General features: G+C 32.5%; 2 protein-coding genes across 3 annotated transcripts in view; both read right to left on the reverse strand.

The window, feature by feature from the left end:
* Positions 1-2,141: 2,141 nt before the first annotated feature.
* Positions 2,142-4,126, reverse strand: LOC128156857 (uncharacterized). The gene is made up of 2 exons (XM_052819175.1): positions 3,198-4,126; positions 2,142-2,774 (listed from the first exon to the last, which is right to left on the reverse strand). The coding sequence occupies exons 1-2, from the start codon at positions 3,321-3,323 to the stop codon at positions 2,448-2,450; spliced, it is 453 nt and encodes a 150-aa protein (XP_052675135.1). The 5' UTR covers positions 3,324-4,126; the 3' UTR covers positions 2,142-2,447.
* Positions 4,127-6,489: 2,363 nt separating this feature from the next.
* LOC128191718 (BUD13 homolog) overlaps positions 6,490-17,337 on the reverse strand; it is a 74,885-nt gene continuing 64,037 nt past the window's right edge. For both annotated transcript variants that reach the window (XM_052863934.1, XM_052863935.1), the window contains 2 exons: positions 8,768-8,949; positions 6,490-7,453 (listed from right to left, as the gene is read on the reverse strand). In XM_052863934.1, the coding sequence (XP_052719894.1) occupies positions 7,278-7,453; positions 8,768-8,949 (358 nt within the window). In that variant the 3' untranslated portion in view covers positions 6,490-7,277. The remainder of the gene's footprint in view (positions 7,454-8,767; positions 8,950-17,337) is intronic.

Below are 17,337 nucleotides of genomic sequence, written 5' to 3' on the forward strand. Positions count from 1 at the left end.
TGGGACAAATATTTGCAATTATGAAATAATATTAATGTTTTGTAATGAAAAAAATATTATGGATACTGCACGTATTTAACAGAAGTATTTAATATCTCTTTCTGGACATCTCCCTTCGAAAAAAAATGAAATCATAATTACAAATCGATAACACTGACTTTCATAACACATTATCAGCTGTAGATTTTTAAAGAATAATATACATTGGGTGTGATAAAACATGCACTCGTTTGAAATTAATGAAAAGACCGTGATATTAATGATAAAACACGCTGGTGTATAACAAAAATTAGAGCTCTAATGGGCGCCTGTAAAGTGCGAAACGAAATCGAAAAGAAACGAAACCGAACTAAACGAAACGAAACCAATCGAAATGAAACCAAAAATCGAAACGAAACAGAATTAAACAAAAACCAAACCAAACATAAAATCAATTATGACTATGCAACATAAAAGTGAAAATAAATTCAATGAAATACAATTTTAAACCATAAATATTATAATAAAAGCCTGTAAGTTCTTCAATTCTATTTGCAAAATTATTTAATAATGTAAACAACAGATGTACATTCTAATATCTTTTATGCTTCTAATTGGTTTTATTAGAGAGAGAGAGAGAGAGAGAGAGAGAGAGAGAGAGAGAGAGGGAGGGAGGGAGAGAGAGAGAGCGACACAGAGAGAGAGACTTCATATGTACAAGTGGCTACGTGTACCTTAAGACCTTATCAGCGACATATCAAAGTATATACGCTGAAGTTTGGAGAGAGAGAGAGAAAAAAGAGAGAGTAATGAGGATACTTATGGAGACATTTTCAACCACAATTTTTTTAACGATATGAAATCTTGTAAAAAGGAAACGAATTTAATGCGCGCGTGTGCGTGAGGAAGAGAGGGAGAGAAAGAGGGGATTATGGATAAGTTAAGGAAATATAGAGATAAATTATATTGCCGCGCTAAAAGTTGGTTTATAAATTATCCATCATTATTTCAAAGTTAACAAATTTTTCGACCGAACCCTGCACATTTTTTTCAAAGCATGTTAATATCGACCATATCAACGCACTTTGAAAAAAAAATTTCAAGCGAGTTCGGTTGAGACTTTTTGTAACTAAAAAAATGATAGATAATTTTTAAACCAACTTTAGCTCAATAGAACCCTTGGGATTGGTAGCTAACTTGATAAGCAGTTTCTCGATGAAAAAGTTTTCAGTTTACAGTTACCAAACACCGTAGCGCAATGAGTTAGAGGCTTACCTACGAATCTGCAAGTCATGAGTTCGAATCCCACTGGTACTTTCATAATTTTTTTTATTCCAACAAATTTTGAAACATATTTTTAGCCAATTATTGCAATATTTGAAAATTCTAAACCGATGAAACTATTTTGATTATAATGTACTGTAGAGAGTGATTTGTTTGTCAACAAAAGCGTGTGTATGTGTATTACGTAATCACTGACCGGCAGCTACCGAGGAGCTGCCGGGTACTAGCAGCTCCGGCGGAGCTGCCCCCTTTATGTATATATATATATGGGTGAAAGCGTGCGAGAGAGTAACTAGTTCGAGAGTCAGAGTTAGAAAGTGACCTATGTTTGTGAAAATTATTAAAAAATATGTAACTCGGAATAAATTTGTTAATAGATAATTGGACTTTTATTTACGCTACCAAAGAAGGAAATTAGAGGTGAATTAAAATGGATTAATTTATAGAGAATAGTGGAGAAATATTAATAAGACCGCACGCTCGGTCGCGCTACAGTACTTTTATCCACATTAATATCGACAGGTGTCCTATACCAACTTAAAAGCGGAAGTAATAAAAAAAATCCGGATTTTTAAAATTGTGCTTCCTGCTATAAAGACAAAACTGATTCATTTTTTGTTTTTAATCATTTGAGAAATAAAGAGCATGCTAAAAAGATCATAAGGATTTGAACACGGTTGGTCACGTAATCACATCCTGTGAAACCGAAGAGCTTCTCAGAAGATTTGATCACGTACCAACCAAGTTCATATCCCGGTGACGGGGTCATCTATCATCTGAATATAATACAACACAAATCCAAACACACCCCACATATACCAGTTCTATTACTCCCCCCCCCCCCCCCCCCAACAACGATCGATATCTACAGCCAATTTTCCATATATGTAAAGGTTACCATGGTACACAACTAATTAAAAATCTGCGATCAGTTTGTGCAAGTCCTCGCACTAGTTTTGATCGATCAAGAAATAATCTAGATGTGAAATTGCCTATTATAGCTACTTAAATTAAATCTGACATTTAATTAGCTAGTTAAACGTTGCATTTGACAGTTACTGTAGTAAAACAAATGCGCGTACTTTTGTCATTTAGTCGATCGCTTGGATGCACAAATAATGATGGGTTACAAAAATATTTATTTCAAAATAATTAAAGTTATCAATAAACTTTTGTTAAGATAACTATAAGTGATTAATCATGTTTTCTCTGAGGAAGATGTACAATTCTCGCATCTCATCTGGATGTTGAGGTTGAGCAAGACCGTTCTCTTCCATTATGCAGATGCACAGTTCTTTTATTAATTCGCTACACGGAAAAGGAGGTACCGGTTCAAGTTCTCTTTCGCATACTTGTATGTCATTTTCATTTATTTCGAGCCCGTAATTCACGGTATCAAATACTGATGGCATGTAGTGAAGCATGAATGGACGTCCACATCTTGCAATTCTTTGTCTGTATGGTCTTATTCTATGTCGATTCCAAATCAAACTTATATCATCAAGGGTTTTCTGCAAAACCAAGAACGCATGAAATTGATTATAATTGACATAAATCAACTACATCATTATTTATAGTAGAGCGCGAGGCCTTCTCATGGGTCCGAAAGGTACCATCCATACATGTATGCGAGAATAATGACTATTTCAGAGATTACAAACTATGCCCCCATGAACTTGTATATCGTCGATAACTATTTACATGTATATCTATTGAATTAAAATAATATTATTGTGGTTCAATATGGTGATCTTTTCTTTTATGGTGACCATTTTTAATATCAGGCCAAAATCTTGTCTTAAGGGATTAAAGGGAAGTTTTCTGACAAAACAAAAAATAAACTGAATTCAACTTCATCACACACTGCAAAAACTCTGTATTTTTTATTTTAATCATTATTTCTTCAGAAAACAATTTTTATCTGCTTGTCATACCTGTACCATTTCCAAGAAGCAAAATCTTGAAAGTTCCTGATCTAAATATCCCCCATCGTGGAAACCAGATTCAGCTAATTCTTGGAAAAAGTTGATCCAATACTGCATGCCCTGGCGGCGAACCATTCCCCATAAACATTCTATTCTCTGATTTTGCGTGCTCTTACCATACAAAAAGCTACGGTTACCAGCATACTCATCTCTGTGATTTCTTCGGAGAATATTTTGTATAGTCTCAACATGGACGTTCTCGGTTCCTAAGTCTGCGCGTAACCTTCGTGGGTACGTGTTATGTTTTCTGATACTTTATATGTAGTAAGTTGCAATGATGTTTGGGTTTTTGTTAGATACACCAGCATTTAACCAAATTATTTGCCGAGAAAATCCATCAACACATCCATGAATTTCCATACCATATCGTGAGAGCTTATCATACCCGTCAATATGCCATACCGCATTTGGACCAGGAACAGAGTAGACGCGTCATCTTAGTCTTCTTCTTTTTCTGTACTCTATGCCATCAGGGTCTAAAATGTGCAGCAATACACGTATTGTTTCCTGATCTACAACAAATCCTTCCTCCAAGCAGTTTAAATGAAGCCACCGATAACCATGCATCTGGCCATGTTTTCCACATTGTTCCATAATAAACATTGCAATATCTACAATATCACTTCTGTGTTTTCTACGATAGAGCCCTAAATTGCGAGTAATTCTTTTCAAAGTGCGGAGGCTTATGACATATCCTTGAAGTGTTTCCAGGCATTTTAAAATTTCACTATACTTTAAACCCAGTTTAAAATATTCTCCTATTAAAACAGTTCTATCCATTACAGAGCTGGATTACAAATGACGTTTAAAAGAAAAGATCTGTCTGAATATCTAAATTAAAGTTGGAATTTCCAAAATTAAAGTTGGAAATTCCAAGATTAAAGTTGGAAATTCCAAGATTAAAGTTGGAAATTCCAACTTTAAAGTTGGAAAAATCAACTTTAAAGTTGGAAATTCCAAGATTAAAGTTGGAATTTCCAACTTTAAAGTTGGAAATTCCAACTTTGAAGTTGGAATTTAAAAAAAAACAAAAAACAACAACAAAGAGTGGCACTAATACGCTTCCGTACATATGACACAATAAAATAATTTGTCATATAATATAGTATTGTATCATATTACATTGTAATACATAATATTGTTTCATATAATACACTATTACATAAAATATTGTTTCATGTAATACAAAATGATATAATATGATATTGTATCATAAAAAATTATTGTAGCACAAAATATTGTATCATGATAATTTAAAATATAATATTGTATCATATGATATGATATTGTATAATATGATGTTAAATATCATATAAAATACAATTTTATCACAATATACTATATCATATGATATTAAATGATACAATACAGTGTTAAATCAAATTTTATTGTATCATATACAATATAATATAATGTACCATATATGATACAAATCATACAAATAACATGACACGATAGTTTATAACTTGAACTTCTTATATCACAGAATATAATATCATATGTACAATATTGTGATGTATTACATGATATGATATTGTATCATAGGATACTATATAAAACTGATATGTTATGATATTGTATTTTGTGATAAAATACAATGACTTATAACACGATACAATACCATGATATCATTTATGATACAATATATTTTAATACAGTGTCATATCTAACAATGTCATATTGTTTTATCATATATTACTATTACTTATTAGGTTAGTTACTGACTCACTACGGAAATATATTGGGTTGATCAATCTCATAGATGGCGAGGCGAAGCCGAGCCTTCTATGAGATTGATCAACCCAATATATTTCCGTAGTGAGTCAGTAACGGGTTGATCAATCTCATAGATGGCGAGGCGAAGCCGAGCCTTCTATGAGATTGATCAACCCAATATATTTCCGTAGTGAGTCAGTAACTAACCTAGTAAGTGTTTTGTTTTCTCGAGGACTATCAAGCGACATATTTATTCACAAATAGCGATGATCTACGCAAAGCCATGTACAAGATGCCTTACATCTCGTCCAACTCATTTAAATTCTTCAAAATTTTCAATCTCACCTTTCAAATACTCTTTCAAAATCTTTGCTTTACCCATGTTTACTTACAATGTTTTGTTGCTATTCAATTTCAAATGTTTTCTCCCTTTCCTCTGCAGAGATTTGAGCAAATTTCGACGCTGCCATTTTGTTCTGCTCCAGACAAAACAACGTGACGTCAATATTCTAAGGGCAACTACTCTACTTTTTAAAAAATTCAAAGGGCAACAACTCCAAATACTTTAAGAACTTACAGCATGCAGTTTATGTATAAAATACTATGAAATGTCGAAATGAGTAAGCGAAGCGTCGACCAATGACGGCCATATTGCCTAATATTATTTCTCACAGAACAAATATAGAGATATATGAGGCAATCACGTGCTATGTTTAAACCAATGAAAATGTGACATTTCAGTCCAAGGGAAAACAAAATATCATATCATCAATTACAAAATGTTTGACACAGTATTACATTGTATCATATAATTTTATTTACAATATAACATTATAAAATACTGTACCATATAATGGAAAAGTGTATCAAATTATACAATATATATTATAAAATGTATCAATGCATTCAAGCATCAGTTTCATAAGACCCACCATCCATGCAAGTTTGGTAAAGCTCGGACCATTTATAACTAAGATTTAATTACCAGCAGGCAACTGCTTGAAAAATTTTAACCAACTCAAAAAACCTTTACCTCATTCAGCATGAGGACCAGTAGCAACTTAGAAATGGCTATCAAGGGGCACCTGCACCAAAAACTTTAACATGATCCAAAAACCTAATCCTCCAGCATCTGAAATTCATGGCCGAGATTAAGCATGATCCATGCAAGTTTTAGTGGTAAAGATAGGACAAGTATTTACTTAGATACAGGGCCTGCAACAAAAATCCATAATCGGGTCCTGACGCTGAAGCCGGGAGTATAGCATAAGCTCCACCTCGTCCTCATCTCAGTGAGCTAAAAACATTTTTTTATTGAAACTGGAGTCAGTGTTTTGCATTGGTTGTCTGCAAGTACACAATCTAGTATTTTCAAAAACTATGGACTTTTGACAAGTCTGAAACACAGTTGGGACTTTCATCTTATTTTATGTTTTGACAGTACGAAAGATACAGTTGTGATTTACCTTTAACTAACTATAGCATCTTTCAGTTATCAAATATGAAACAAGAGAAAAGCTGTCCATGAGACAGAAATATGCAGGGTTTATTGTGAACAGTATCTATAATCCATTTTTCAACCCTGAATTGAAAAAAAATTACCTTCCCAGTTATGGGGTACTCTTATTGCAATTCTTTGCCAAAACATAACTTAATTTAACAGGTGGTATTTTTTTCATAAATTATCAAATATCAAATCCAAACTTATTTGCACATTTCTGATATACATGTACATGTATGTACAATTCATCTGCAAAACAACAACTTTCTATCTTAAAAAAAAGTAGTTATCCATACAATGAAGGTATACTATACGCAATATCATGCAAAAAAAATGACATTTTCCAAATAAAAAGTTCAACAGCTGGTCTCTTTTTCATTAATTATCAAAAATCAAATTCAAATTAATATGCATATCTCTAATAAATATACAATTGATCTGCAAAACAACAACTTCCTATCTTAATTTAGCAATGAAAAAACACATCCCTGTTAATATTCTAGTGATGGAACTTACAATCTATTAGATCTATCTAATATATATAAAATATAATAGTTATTGACTACCTTAAAAATTTAATCCCCCTTGTATTATATTAACAGACATGGACAGACAAATGAAAGTCATAGAAAAGGTGTTCAGAAAAACTCAAAAAGTAAACTAGTAATTCTGACACTTTGATTTATGAGAGATAAAATATCTAATACAAATAAATGTCTTCATACTATTTTTTAACATGTATTCCATATTGTCATTGCACATTGTGATACCAATAATAAATGTCACTTCCTGAACACAACATATACAAATGTTCACATATCTTCCACACTCCATTTGTATGCCATTAATTCTACAGCTTTTTTGTCTGATGTTTTTGCATATATTGATCGCTCAAATCCATTAGATCTGTCCACACCATCCCATCTATATCCAGCCATAATTCCAAATCGGTTCGGTGGTGGTGGAGGCCCTTTGTACTTTGGTAAAGCTGTATTTAAACGTTAAAAATTTAAAAAGTATTTAAACATTGATTGGGATTGGTATCAAGTATAATCGAGAACATTAGTTGTTATATTGAGATAGTAAGTCATTATAACAAGATGTTTAGTCATTATAATAAGATAATAAAGCATTATAAAGAGATAATAAGTTGTATGTGTGAGAAACTAAAACATTCTAACAATGTACTAAGTTGTCATAATGAGACAATATGTCGTAGGTATGAGATAATACTGCAGTATTTACGGAAACATATAACCCTCTCGTGTCGTAGTGTTGGCATGCAATATTTTCTCATAAAATATCACTTGTATATAACAGAAGAATTGACCTACAGGGGAGATCGATTTCCCGTAAAAAATCACTTTACAAACAAGAGTCCAACAGGCCTTAACGGTCACCGGAGTACCATAGCCCAACACAAACTTGTGGAGGAGTCTCATATATGCATTAAATTAAGTTTCATTCTGGAGTTAAAAAATTATAATATTGTAATGACGACCGCCTTCAAACTTGAATCTTTTTTGCTCTCAATCTGACTCCTATTTATTTCATTAACTACATTTACTCTCTCTCTCTCTCTCTCTCTCTCTCTCTCTCTCTCTCATTTTAAATAATATAGATTTTTATGTAAAGTATTTGATACAAGTAGCCTTAGTCAGAAAAAAATGAAATATTAATAACTCGTTATCATAGGAAGGTGACAAAAAAATCGTACGTGCTTTCGATCTTAGCAATAGGTATACCATCTATATTCGAACACAAAATAATGCATGTAGACATGGAATTCAGACATATTGGAAATCACATGTATCTGTGTATACATGTGTGAATAACGATTGCATAACAGTTTTTGTCTGTAACAGCACTCGTGCTTGGACCACGTGCCATGGGAAATTTTATAGAATGTTGAGACCTCTCTCTCTCTCTCTCTCTCTTTCTCTCAATAACTTATCCTAAAAATTGTGATTTAACAATCTGAATCTTCGCGATATAACGCGTTAGTTTCGCTAATAAACGCGTAACTTTCGCGAATTAATGCGAAAACATTATATAAATATTGTCATTTCATACAGAACCCCTATGAAGAAAAACGATCGAAAACAAACACATTTTAAGTTTTATATCATAGAATACTTATTATTCATTATTATTATAATACCGATTTTTTGTAGTCACAAAAAATATATTCTTATTTTTCAAACATAAGAATTTTGTTGTCACTGTATAAAGCTGAAGGTTTGCAAAGCATATCATAAATGTAATACCCCATGTAAACTCTACTGGAGAGAAAAAAAGTCACCTTTCTTTTCTAAACCCTTTAACTTTTTCTTTTTTATAAAGGTAAGCATAGGATCATCAGCTCTCTCCTGATCTTTCAGCATGGTATCTAAATCTTGATCATCTTTTGAGCGGGCCAAAGGTTTGGTCATTTCATAAACATGATCTTCTAACCGAATTGCTTTTTCCTCCTTTTGCTTCATGCTATAATAAAAAAACAGCATTAAATAGACATTATAAAAAAGATATTAGGTTACCTACCATAAAATTTAAATGAACGGAAAATGATGGACTGTAAACTATACAGTTATTTTTTTGTGACTACCTTACAGTTACTTTTAGTTGAATGTCTATTTATCTATTGTTTTCTGTTGTAGCATGTTACTCTATATACATAATGTTTCAGTTTGTGCGTGCCTGTACGCCGTATACAACCCCTCACACAGGGGAGTCAATATTTCCAATAATAACAGTCAAAGCATCAACACATTTAAAAGTGCATATATTTTGAAAAATATCTTTTCAAAGGTCACACCTATATATCTGACATCCAACTGTAACTGTTTTTTATTACTCCCCACAATCATTTGACTTCAGCACTGTATACAACCCCTATTAACACAGGGAGTCAACAAAGAGTATGGGGGAGTGGATTCCAACTAATGGAGGAGTCAATTTTCCTTGCCATGGAGACAGGAGTAATTTTGGTCTCACCTTTTGTAAGTATTTATATAAGTATTTCCAAAAACAAGATGCTAATAGGCCTTAACAATCACCCAAGTACCATAGCCCATACAAAAATTGTACAGGAGTCTCATAAATGAATTTAATTGAGTTTCTTCCCTGCCTGAATTCTTTTGGAAAGGACTCTTTATCCTGTAGTTAAATAGCACAAGATATATCGCTCATATCAGAGTGTATGACCTACTACTGAAAAGGTGCACAGCTTCCGTACTAAGTATTTTTTTCCCAGGTATGTTAACTATCAAAATGGGTTTTATGTTTATATGTTTTCATAGATTAACTAAAACAAGGTGGCTAGTATACTACTTATTACTTTACTATCAATAAGTCAACTTGTTTATTTTAAGAAATTTAAAAACTGTTTTTGTTTCAGATAAATATACTATAACTATTTTGATCATACAACTTCTTAATTACATTTTATTTAATGATTAATTACTAAATTATATGAACAAGTGAAGGAAGATAACTCCATTTTGAAGAAGCAATGGAAGATAACTCCATTAACTGTTATAATCCTCTTCCCTGATCTCCTTTCAAATGCTTTCACAATATTATATCGATAGCTTTGATGGACAGCTTCGTAATTTTTTTTCTAAACATGTGAATTAACTCATTTCTTTCATTGAAATTCCTAAGCAGAATAAAATAAGACAAATACATACCCCCCCCCCCCTTCCCAGCCATAACCCTGCCTTGCATGCAGGTGAAATGAAATATTACTAAATTTTTTCTAAATATTCAGTTAGTTTTTATTTTGTGTTCTGTGCCTGTAGAGAAGATTTTTAAACATTATGTGCATTAACACTATATGGCCATATTGCCCCCCCCCCCCCCCCCACCCCTACTACCTGAGGCCAGGGGCCATGGATTTAACAATTTTGGTACAGGAGTTTGTGGACATCATAACGATGCATTCAGTTTTTTCGCCACATGTGTGGGAGTAAAGAAGATTTTCAAAGATTTAATACTTTTTTACTATATGACTAAATTGGTCACGCCCTAGGGCTAAAGCTCTGTCCCAGGGGTCATGAATTTCACAATTTAGGTAGACACACCTCACAGCCTTATTAGCATATTCGGAGCCTTTCTGATTTTTATATTAACGAAAAGCCAAAAGCCCCCGAGAACTCCTGAATACGTCATTCACGGGATTTTAACGAGACCTGCAGTTTGATCGAGACTCGTGCAAATTGAGAGAGGAGTTTAGATAAAAAAAATTTATGTTTATTCTATCAGCAAGCTTTTTAAATTATATAAAGTTGCAGAACAATTGTTTATCAATGTGCATTCTAAGTTTGGGGTGATTAGCCTTATCTCATTACTAATAAATATTGTTCAGCATGAAACCATCTGAACAGCAGTTTTTGATTTTGTCAACAATCTGAAACGTGCTAGGGGGTAGCCATGTATCGGTAAGCACATACTCACTTACATTGTAAAACTAGATAAATACCTTTTTAAAAACCTGCAATGCAATAATTCCACTGCATGTGTTACCAAAATGTTAATAAATAATGGTCGTTGTGAAATGTGACTTGAAAGACATGTTTTACTTTGAAATGTGTATGCAGGTGTATTATAGTCAGTTTTTACATATATTGGTACCTAGCATACGTTAAAAAAATATTGTATGTTTTTCCTAGAATATTGAGTTTGTGTCAGTCATGCTTTCAGTCATTTCCATACAGAATTTCCTCGACACGTACAATGTACACTGTACATGTTGTTTTGATACCTGTATCTCATTCAAACTGTTAACTTTATGTCTTATTTATCTATTAACGATGAGAGTGTTTATGAATCAAGGGTCTGCATTTGTTATGTAATTATAACATTATACGATTGAGAGTATGAGTGAGAGAGATAGACTCTCAGAGAGAGAGAGAGAGAGAGAGAGTAATTACAGTGTACATGTAATTGTTATTGATTGCCTTGCTTCCATGAACCATATATATATTTCAATAATGCCTCATTGCACTAGAAATATTGCTGACAAAAGGAGAAAGATCAAGGAGAAAGATCATGGAGAGAGAGAAAGAGAAAGAAAGTATGAAAAGCCATAACAAATTTTATAGTTATATGTCATTTCCCACTTTAAAATGAGTTGTTATAGCTGTTATCATCATGATGGTAATGTTTTGACCCATGTCTCAGAAACTACATGTGCCCATAAAAAAGTGTAAACTAGGACATACCCTTTTGTTTTGATAATGACAGCATTTAGCTTTGTAATGATAGCTAGTGCATCTTTTTTCTTCTAATCTGCAGGTTTACCTGCGGCCTCCAGATGATCTTAAGATCAGGAATATAGAAAATATTGTCATTTTGATATTGCTAATGACCCTGTCAAGTCAGATTGCTATAGTCCAGAAGATACTTCTTTGTCATGTAATAAACTTACAACTTGTCCTCCATATTCATATATATTTGGTTTAAGCTGATTGAAAGCCAAGCAACATCATCTAAATAGCTACAATGTCTTGTGTAAAATGGAAAGGTTTGTATGGGCATATTGTTGCAAATCTGCATGATTATCTGTATTTGAAGTGGTGGGAACCTCTGAAAGGAATACCAGGAGTTTGAAAATATTATAAATTTAACGAGATGTGTTTTACACTCTCTGAGAAAATGGGATTTGCAAAAATCCCATGAATTTCTTCTGCTGGAAATATGTTTTTCAGATTAGTTTTTATAATAGACGCAATCTTATTTTGGTGTACATAGAATGTTGATAGTTGCAACTTATACAGACATTCATATGTTACATAAGTGTTTATGACTTTGATCTTTGTTCAATATATTTAATATCTTTCTGTCCACTGGAAATCTAAATATCTTTGAAGTTACACCATTGAAGTTACACATTCATTACATTTATCATGTGTGTGCAGAATTGATTGAGCCAGGTTTCCTGGTTTTGTCGTATAAGTGATACATTGTACTGCTTTAAAAAGTATATATCAGTTGTGTCTTACTGGAATATTAGTATATATTTCATTTGTAAAATCATTTGACAAATTTAAAGTGTTTTGTATGACTTAATTGCTTTTGGCTTTTACGGCTTTTAAGATTACTGAAAGTACATGCACATGATGCAACTATCTTTTGACGCTGTATATATAACAAAAAGAAACTGTCAGCTGGGTTTTTTTAGTGGCAAAATGATGTAATACATGTATATACAATATTAGAAAAGATTACATTGTTAGTAATAGCACATTCTTGAATATATAAGTATTTGATGAGTGCACAATGTTTGCAAAAATTACATGTAATTCTCTTAACACTTTATGTTTATTCTATTTTAGATTCCAAACCATGACATTAATGAATATTTCTTGAATGGAATGCATGAGGATTAGGATGGAACCTTATTCTGCCTTTTTACAAACTCACACCATCTTTTCATGATTTATGGAGCCAACCACAGAAGAATTTGTTCTAAACACGTCATTCATAACATTCTTATTTATGTTACATAACTTTACATGTTACTGGATGAATTGTTTCAACAATAAGTGTTCACATAATGAAAACCAAAAACTGTTTATCGAGTGCACTTATTTTGTATTTTTCCTACCCATCCATCTAACATATGTTTTTATATAACATATTCATATACATGTAACATTTTTGGAAACAGCTTTTGTTTTTAAATTGAAATTTAGACTTACTATTTTTTACAAGTTTTTTTTAATATACTCTTTTGTATACAAACAGAACAAAAATACTTAGTAACAATGGGAAATGGACATAATATATATAAAAGTGTCTGATAAATGTATAGGTCTTGTTCATGAATAGAAGAAATTGACAGAACAATATTCTGTTTTAGCCATCAAATACAAATATTATTATTTTTTAAGAATATTATTTAATCTAAATAAGATATAAAAGTTTTTTCCCCTTTATTCCAATGTTTGGAAACAAATCCAATATATGATTAAAATTGCTGTACAGTATTTCCTATTGATCCCTGTAATATATCACTTTAGTTTCTTGAACAGCATGTTTATTTTTATTTTTTTTCTTAAAATGATGTATACAGGGTCATTAATTTATTTTCATTATATTCAACTAGACAAGTAGACCTTCTGCAACATTTTCATTGTTTAAATGGTATGGAGTTTTATTTAATTACCTTTCATATGAAAAATGACATCTAAATCTTTTAAAATTGCTGTACACTTTATTTATGTTGAACTTTGTGTCTATTAGTATTATGATTTTTTTTAGAATGATATATGTAATTTCATTAATTTATTTTTCATTTTAAGAAAATTCATTTAAGGTCAGATGACACGTTCCTCAATTTTAGATAACTATTCCTGGAATTTGTTAATGGTTTACTACTACTTTGACAAGCTTTCTTGCAAAAATTTACGGTACCTTACCAGGCATTTCTGCAAAATACTAGAGTATGCAATTTTCTATATAATCTTCTTGAAAATACACTGAATTGCTGTTATAAAAATAAATACATCTACAGCACAGCAAAATTCACTAAATTAGAACTATATCTCCGCCGGGGCGGGGCTTTGAACTCACGATCTCTAGAATCTATACGTGTCTGGCAGTGAGCGGCCACGGTTCTAACCACTCGACCATCTAGACATATAACAAAATCCAAGTAAATTTTTATCTTTTTTAAAGTAATTATAAAATTAATATTTTTTATTGGAACTCTTTATTACGAGGAGATACAAAAAAGATTCTTGAGGAACATGTTGTCTGACCTTAAAAAAAGATCTCTTACACATACCATTTAACCTTTCAAAGTTGCTATGTGGGAGATTCTCCCCCTTACCAACTTGGCTAAGGGGGAGATTTTGCGTAAACAACGTTTTTTCACGTGAAATGCAAATATATATATATAAATACTGTTAGATACCTTATATTACCATTGTAATTAATGCAGTTGCAATCATTTTAAATTTTATCATTTCTATGACTACCAGTGTGCAATTACAACTTGTGTTGCTGTACAAGTTCAGAAAACTATTATTTTGTTTGCATGGTACAATACAAGAAGTCAATATAGTGCCACTTTTTATATCAAGTCTTTCTATTGTTCAGTATTGAACCATCACTGCATGCTGACATCTAGGGTAAACACAGAAAATTTATTTTGCCTATTTTGAATTTGCAGTGAAACCCAGTTAAGAAAATACCAGAAAATAATATTCATTAAAATTATTTTTTGCCTTATATATAGGATAGATTTTTAATTCACAAAACAATTTTAACATGTATTTCTCCAGTATCATTTAAAAATGATCTCTGTTGTAATGTCTATAGCATCCCTGTAATTCATAGTACCGTTACTATAAACTTTAAAAACTCTTGTGAAATGCTTTTACACTTTTTCCTCGAGCTTCACTTCATTGGTAGCTTGTATGACACTCAGTGTTCCAAACTCACTTTGATTTTTACCGACCGTGCTGGCCAGACAGAATTAGTCACGACTCACTGCACGTGGCTTGGGTGCTTTACCTGTGCACCTGTTAAGTTACACCACTGGCTGTTACTGTTTTCTTTGGTGTTACAGAGTAAATTCAAGATGTTTTAAGCTTTCACTTATTTTTTTACTGTGGAATCATTTAATTTCGTGGGGGCCAATTTTCGAGGATTGTGGGTTTTTTGCTTGTTCGTGGGGATCTAATTTCGTGGATGAGTCAGTTTTCAGTTTCAGTAGGTAAACCAAACCTTTTATGATTACTTTTCATTGAGGATCTAAATTCATGGGTGAGAGCTACCCACGAATACCACGAAAATTGAGCCACCACGAATTCTAATGATTCCACAGTATAAGGCCTATGCATAACTAAATACATAACTGAGTTAAGTAAAATCAAGAAGTAATCATTAAAAGAAAACTGGGCTATAACATGTCATACTATGATCACGGTAGACAGTACTTGGATGGATTTTGATATATTCAAGCTACACAGCATCTTTTTGAGTCACAAAATCAGAGGAAACCCGCAGTGCATGTTGAAATTTGCATGTAAAGATTCGGCATTGGGGGGGGGGGGGGTATGGGGGAGACAAATACAATTATAGGAGAAAGGTTGGATCTTAGATTTTTAGGCCGTTTTGCGGGAGTCTCCCGCGCAATGCAGGAGGGTTAACAGGTATGCTTACAACCTGTGTATTTTTTTTTCAATTTACATAATACAGTGTATTAATTGAATATAGTTGTGTAGATTTATACATGTACCTACAAGTAATATAAATTTAATATTCACCAGGTACATGTACCAGCCTACTATATTTGATAAATAAATGTACTTCTTCCATGCATTTTTCATGCCTTTACTCACTGTTGTATGTATTATGCATAATTAAAATTCTCTGAAAACTTTTCTAAATTTATTTATTTTAATAAGATTAAGAAACGGACTATAGACAATAATGAATGCTCCCCAGGGTTCATGACCCTGAATATTGAGTAGGCTGTGGTGTGTAGAGGAGTCCGTGGACATCATAACCATGCACTCAGTTTTATTCAAATACTAGACTTTGACCCGTACTTGCACGGGTTGACATTGCATATTATGTATGTCGGGCATTTACGAAATAGATACATCATTTGCACACCATGTTGACATTCAGAATTGGAATTTTTCATATTAAACACACAATCGGATCATCACTCATTGTTCCGATTGATTTAACGCACCGAGTTAGAGTTATCTCCCGTATTTTCTTTCATACACAGAGTATTAAGCAAATTTTAAATAAAAATTTACATGTACTTGTATCATCGTTTTTGAGTTTATCCATGCAAATGTGATATTGTGGAAACATAAACTAAAGAGCATCCTGTGATTTGGCGTGAATGTAATGCGCATGCGCAAGATTGTAAAATACAAAAAATTTAGACGATTTTCAAATTTTTTAAAGGAATTTTCATTGATTATTAATAAGCGAAGCCTAATTGAGAAAAAATAAAAACAAATTGGTAATCTCCAAGTACCCATGATGTTAAAAATATATAAAACAAAAGACAGTACTCTTCCAAATTCTCAATATTAAAGCCCCAAAATTTTAGTCTTTTATTTTAATATAGTAGTTTATGGAAACTTACACTATAAAGAGCATCCCGTGATTTAGCGTGAATGTAATGCACGTGCGCAAGATTGTAAAATACGAACAATTCAGACAATTTCTGGATTTTTTAAAGGAATTTTCGTTGATTATTAATTAGCGAAGCCTAATTGAGAAAAAATAAAAACAAATTGGTAATCTCCAAGTACCAATGATGTTAAAAATATATAAAACAAAAGACAGTACTCTTCCGATTTCGATTAAAGCCAAAAAATTTGAGTCTATTATTCTAATATAGTAGTATAGATAAATGGGAGTAGAGAAGTAGATTTTCTAAGATTAAATACATACTCATTATATGGCCACAGTGGCCTTACCCTACAGCCTGAACTCCTGACCAAAGGGCCATCGATTTCACGATTTTGGTAGAGGGCTTCATGGACATCATAACCATGTGTAGAAGTAGAGGAGAAGATTTTTGAAAATTTTGGTTTTTTTGGCATATTTTGCCCCTATGTGGCCCCCTGGGGGAGGTAGAGCCATGGATTTTAAAATTTAGATTCCTCTTACCATAGAGATGCTTCACACTTAAAATGGTATCAATTGGTCATGTAGTTTTCAAGAAGTTAAAAATATAAAATTGTTAAAGCACGGCGCACAGAGACGAATGAAGACCAATTGCAATAGGTCACCTGAGTCACTACGCCGTACAGGCTGGCCCCTAAAGCGATCTTTTCCAGATATCCCAAGAACGGTACATAACTTGTAAACACTTATTGAACCAGATGTGTCTGA

The sequence above is a fragment of the Crassostrea angulata genome, chromosome 7 (assembly GCF_025612915.1).
Source record: "Crassostrea angulata isolate pt1a10 chromosome 7, ASM2561291v2, whole genome shotgun sequence".
NCBI classification, from domain to species: domain Eukaryota; kingdom Metazoa; phylum Mollusca; class Bivalvia; order Ostreida; family Ostreidae; genus Magallana; species Magallana angulata.

Bases quoted from the DNA above. Each gene is read 5' to 3' on its own strand.
- LOC128156857 (XM_052819175.1), bottom strand. From the start codon at position 3,323: ATGGTTCGCCGCCAGGGCATGCAGTATTGGATCAACTTTTTCCAAGAA. The intron at 2,775-3,197 runs GTATGACAAGCA...TTGGTTTTGCAG, and splicing joins GCTTCTTGGAAATGGTACAG to AAAACCCTTGATGATATAAG.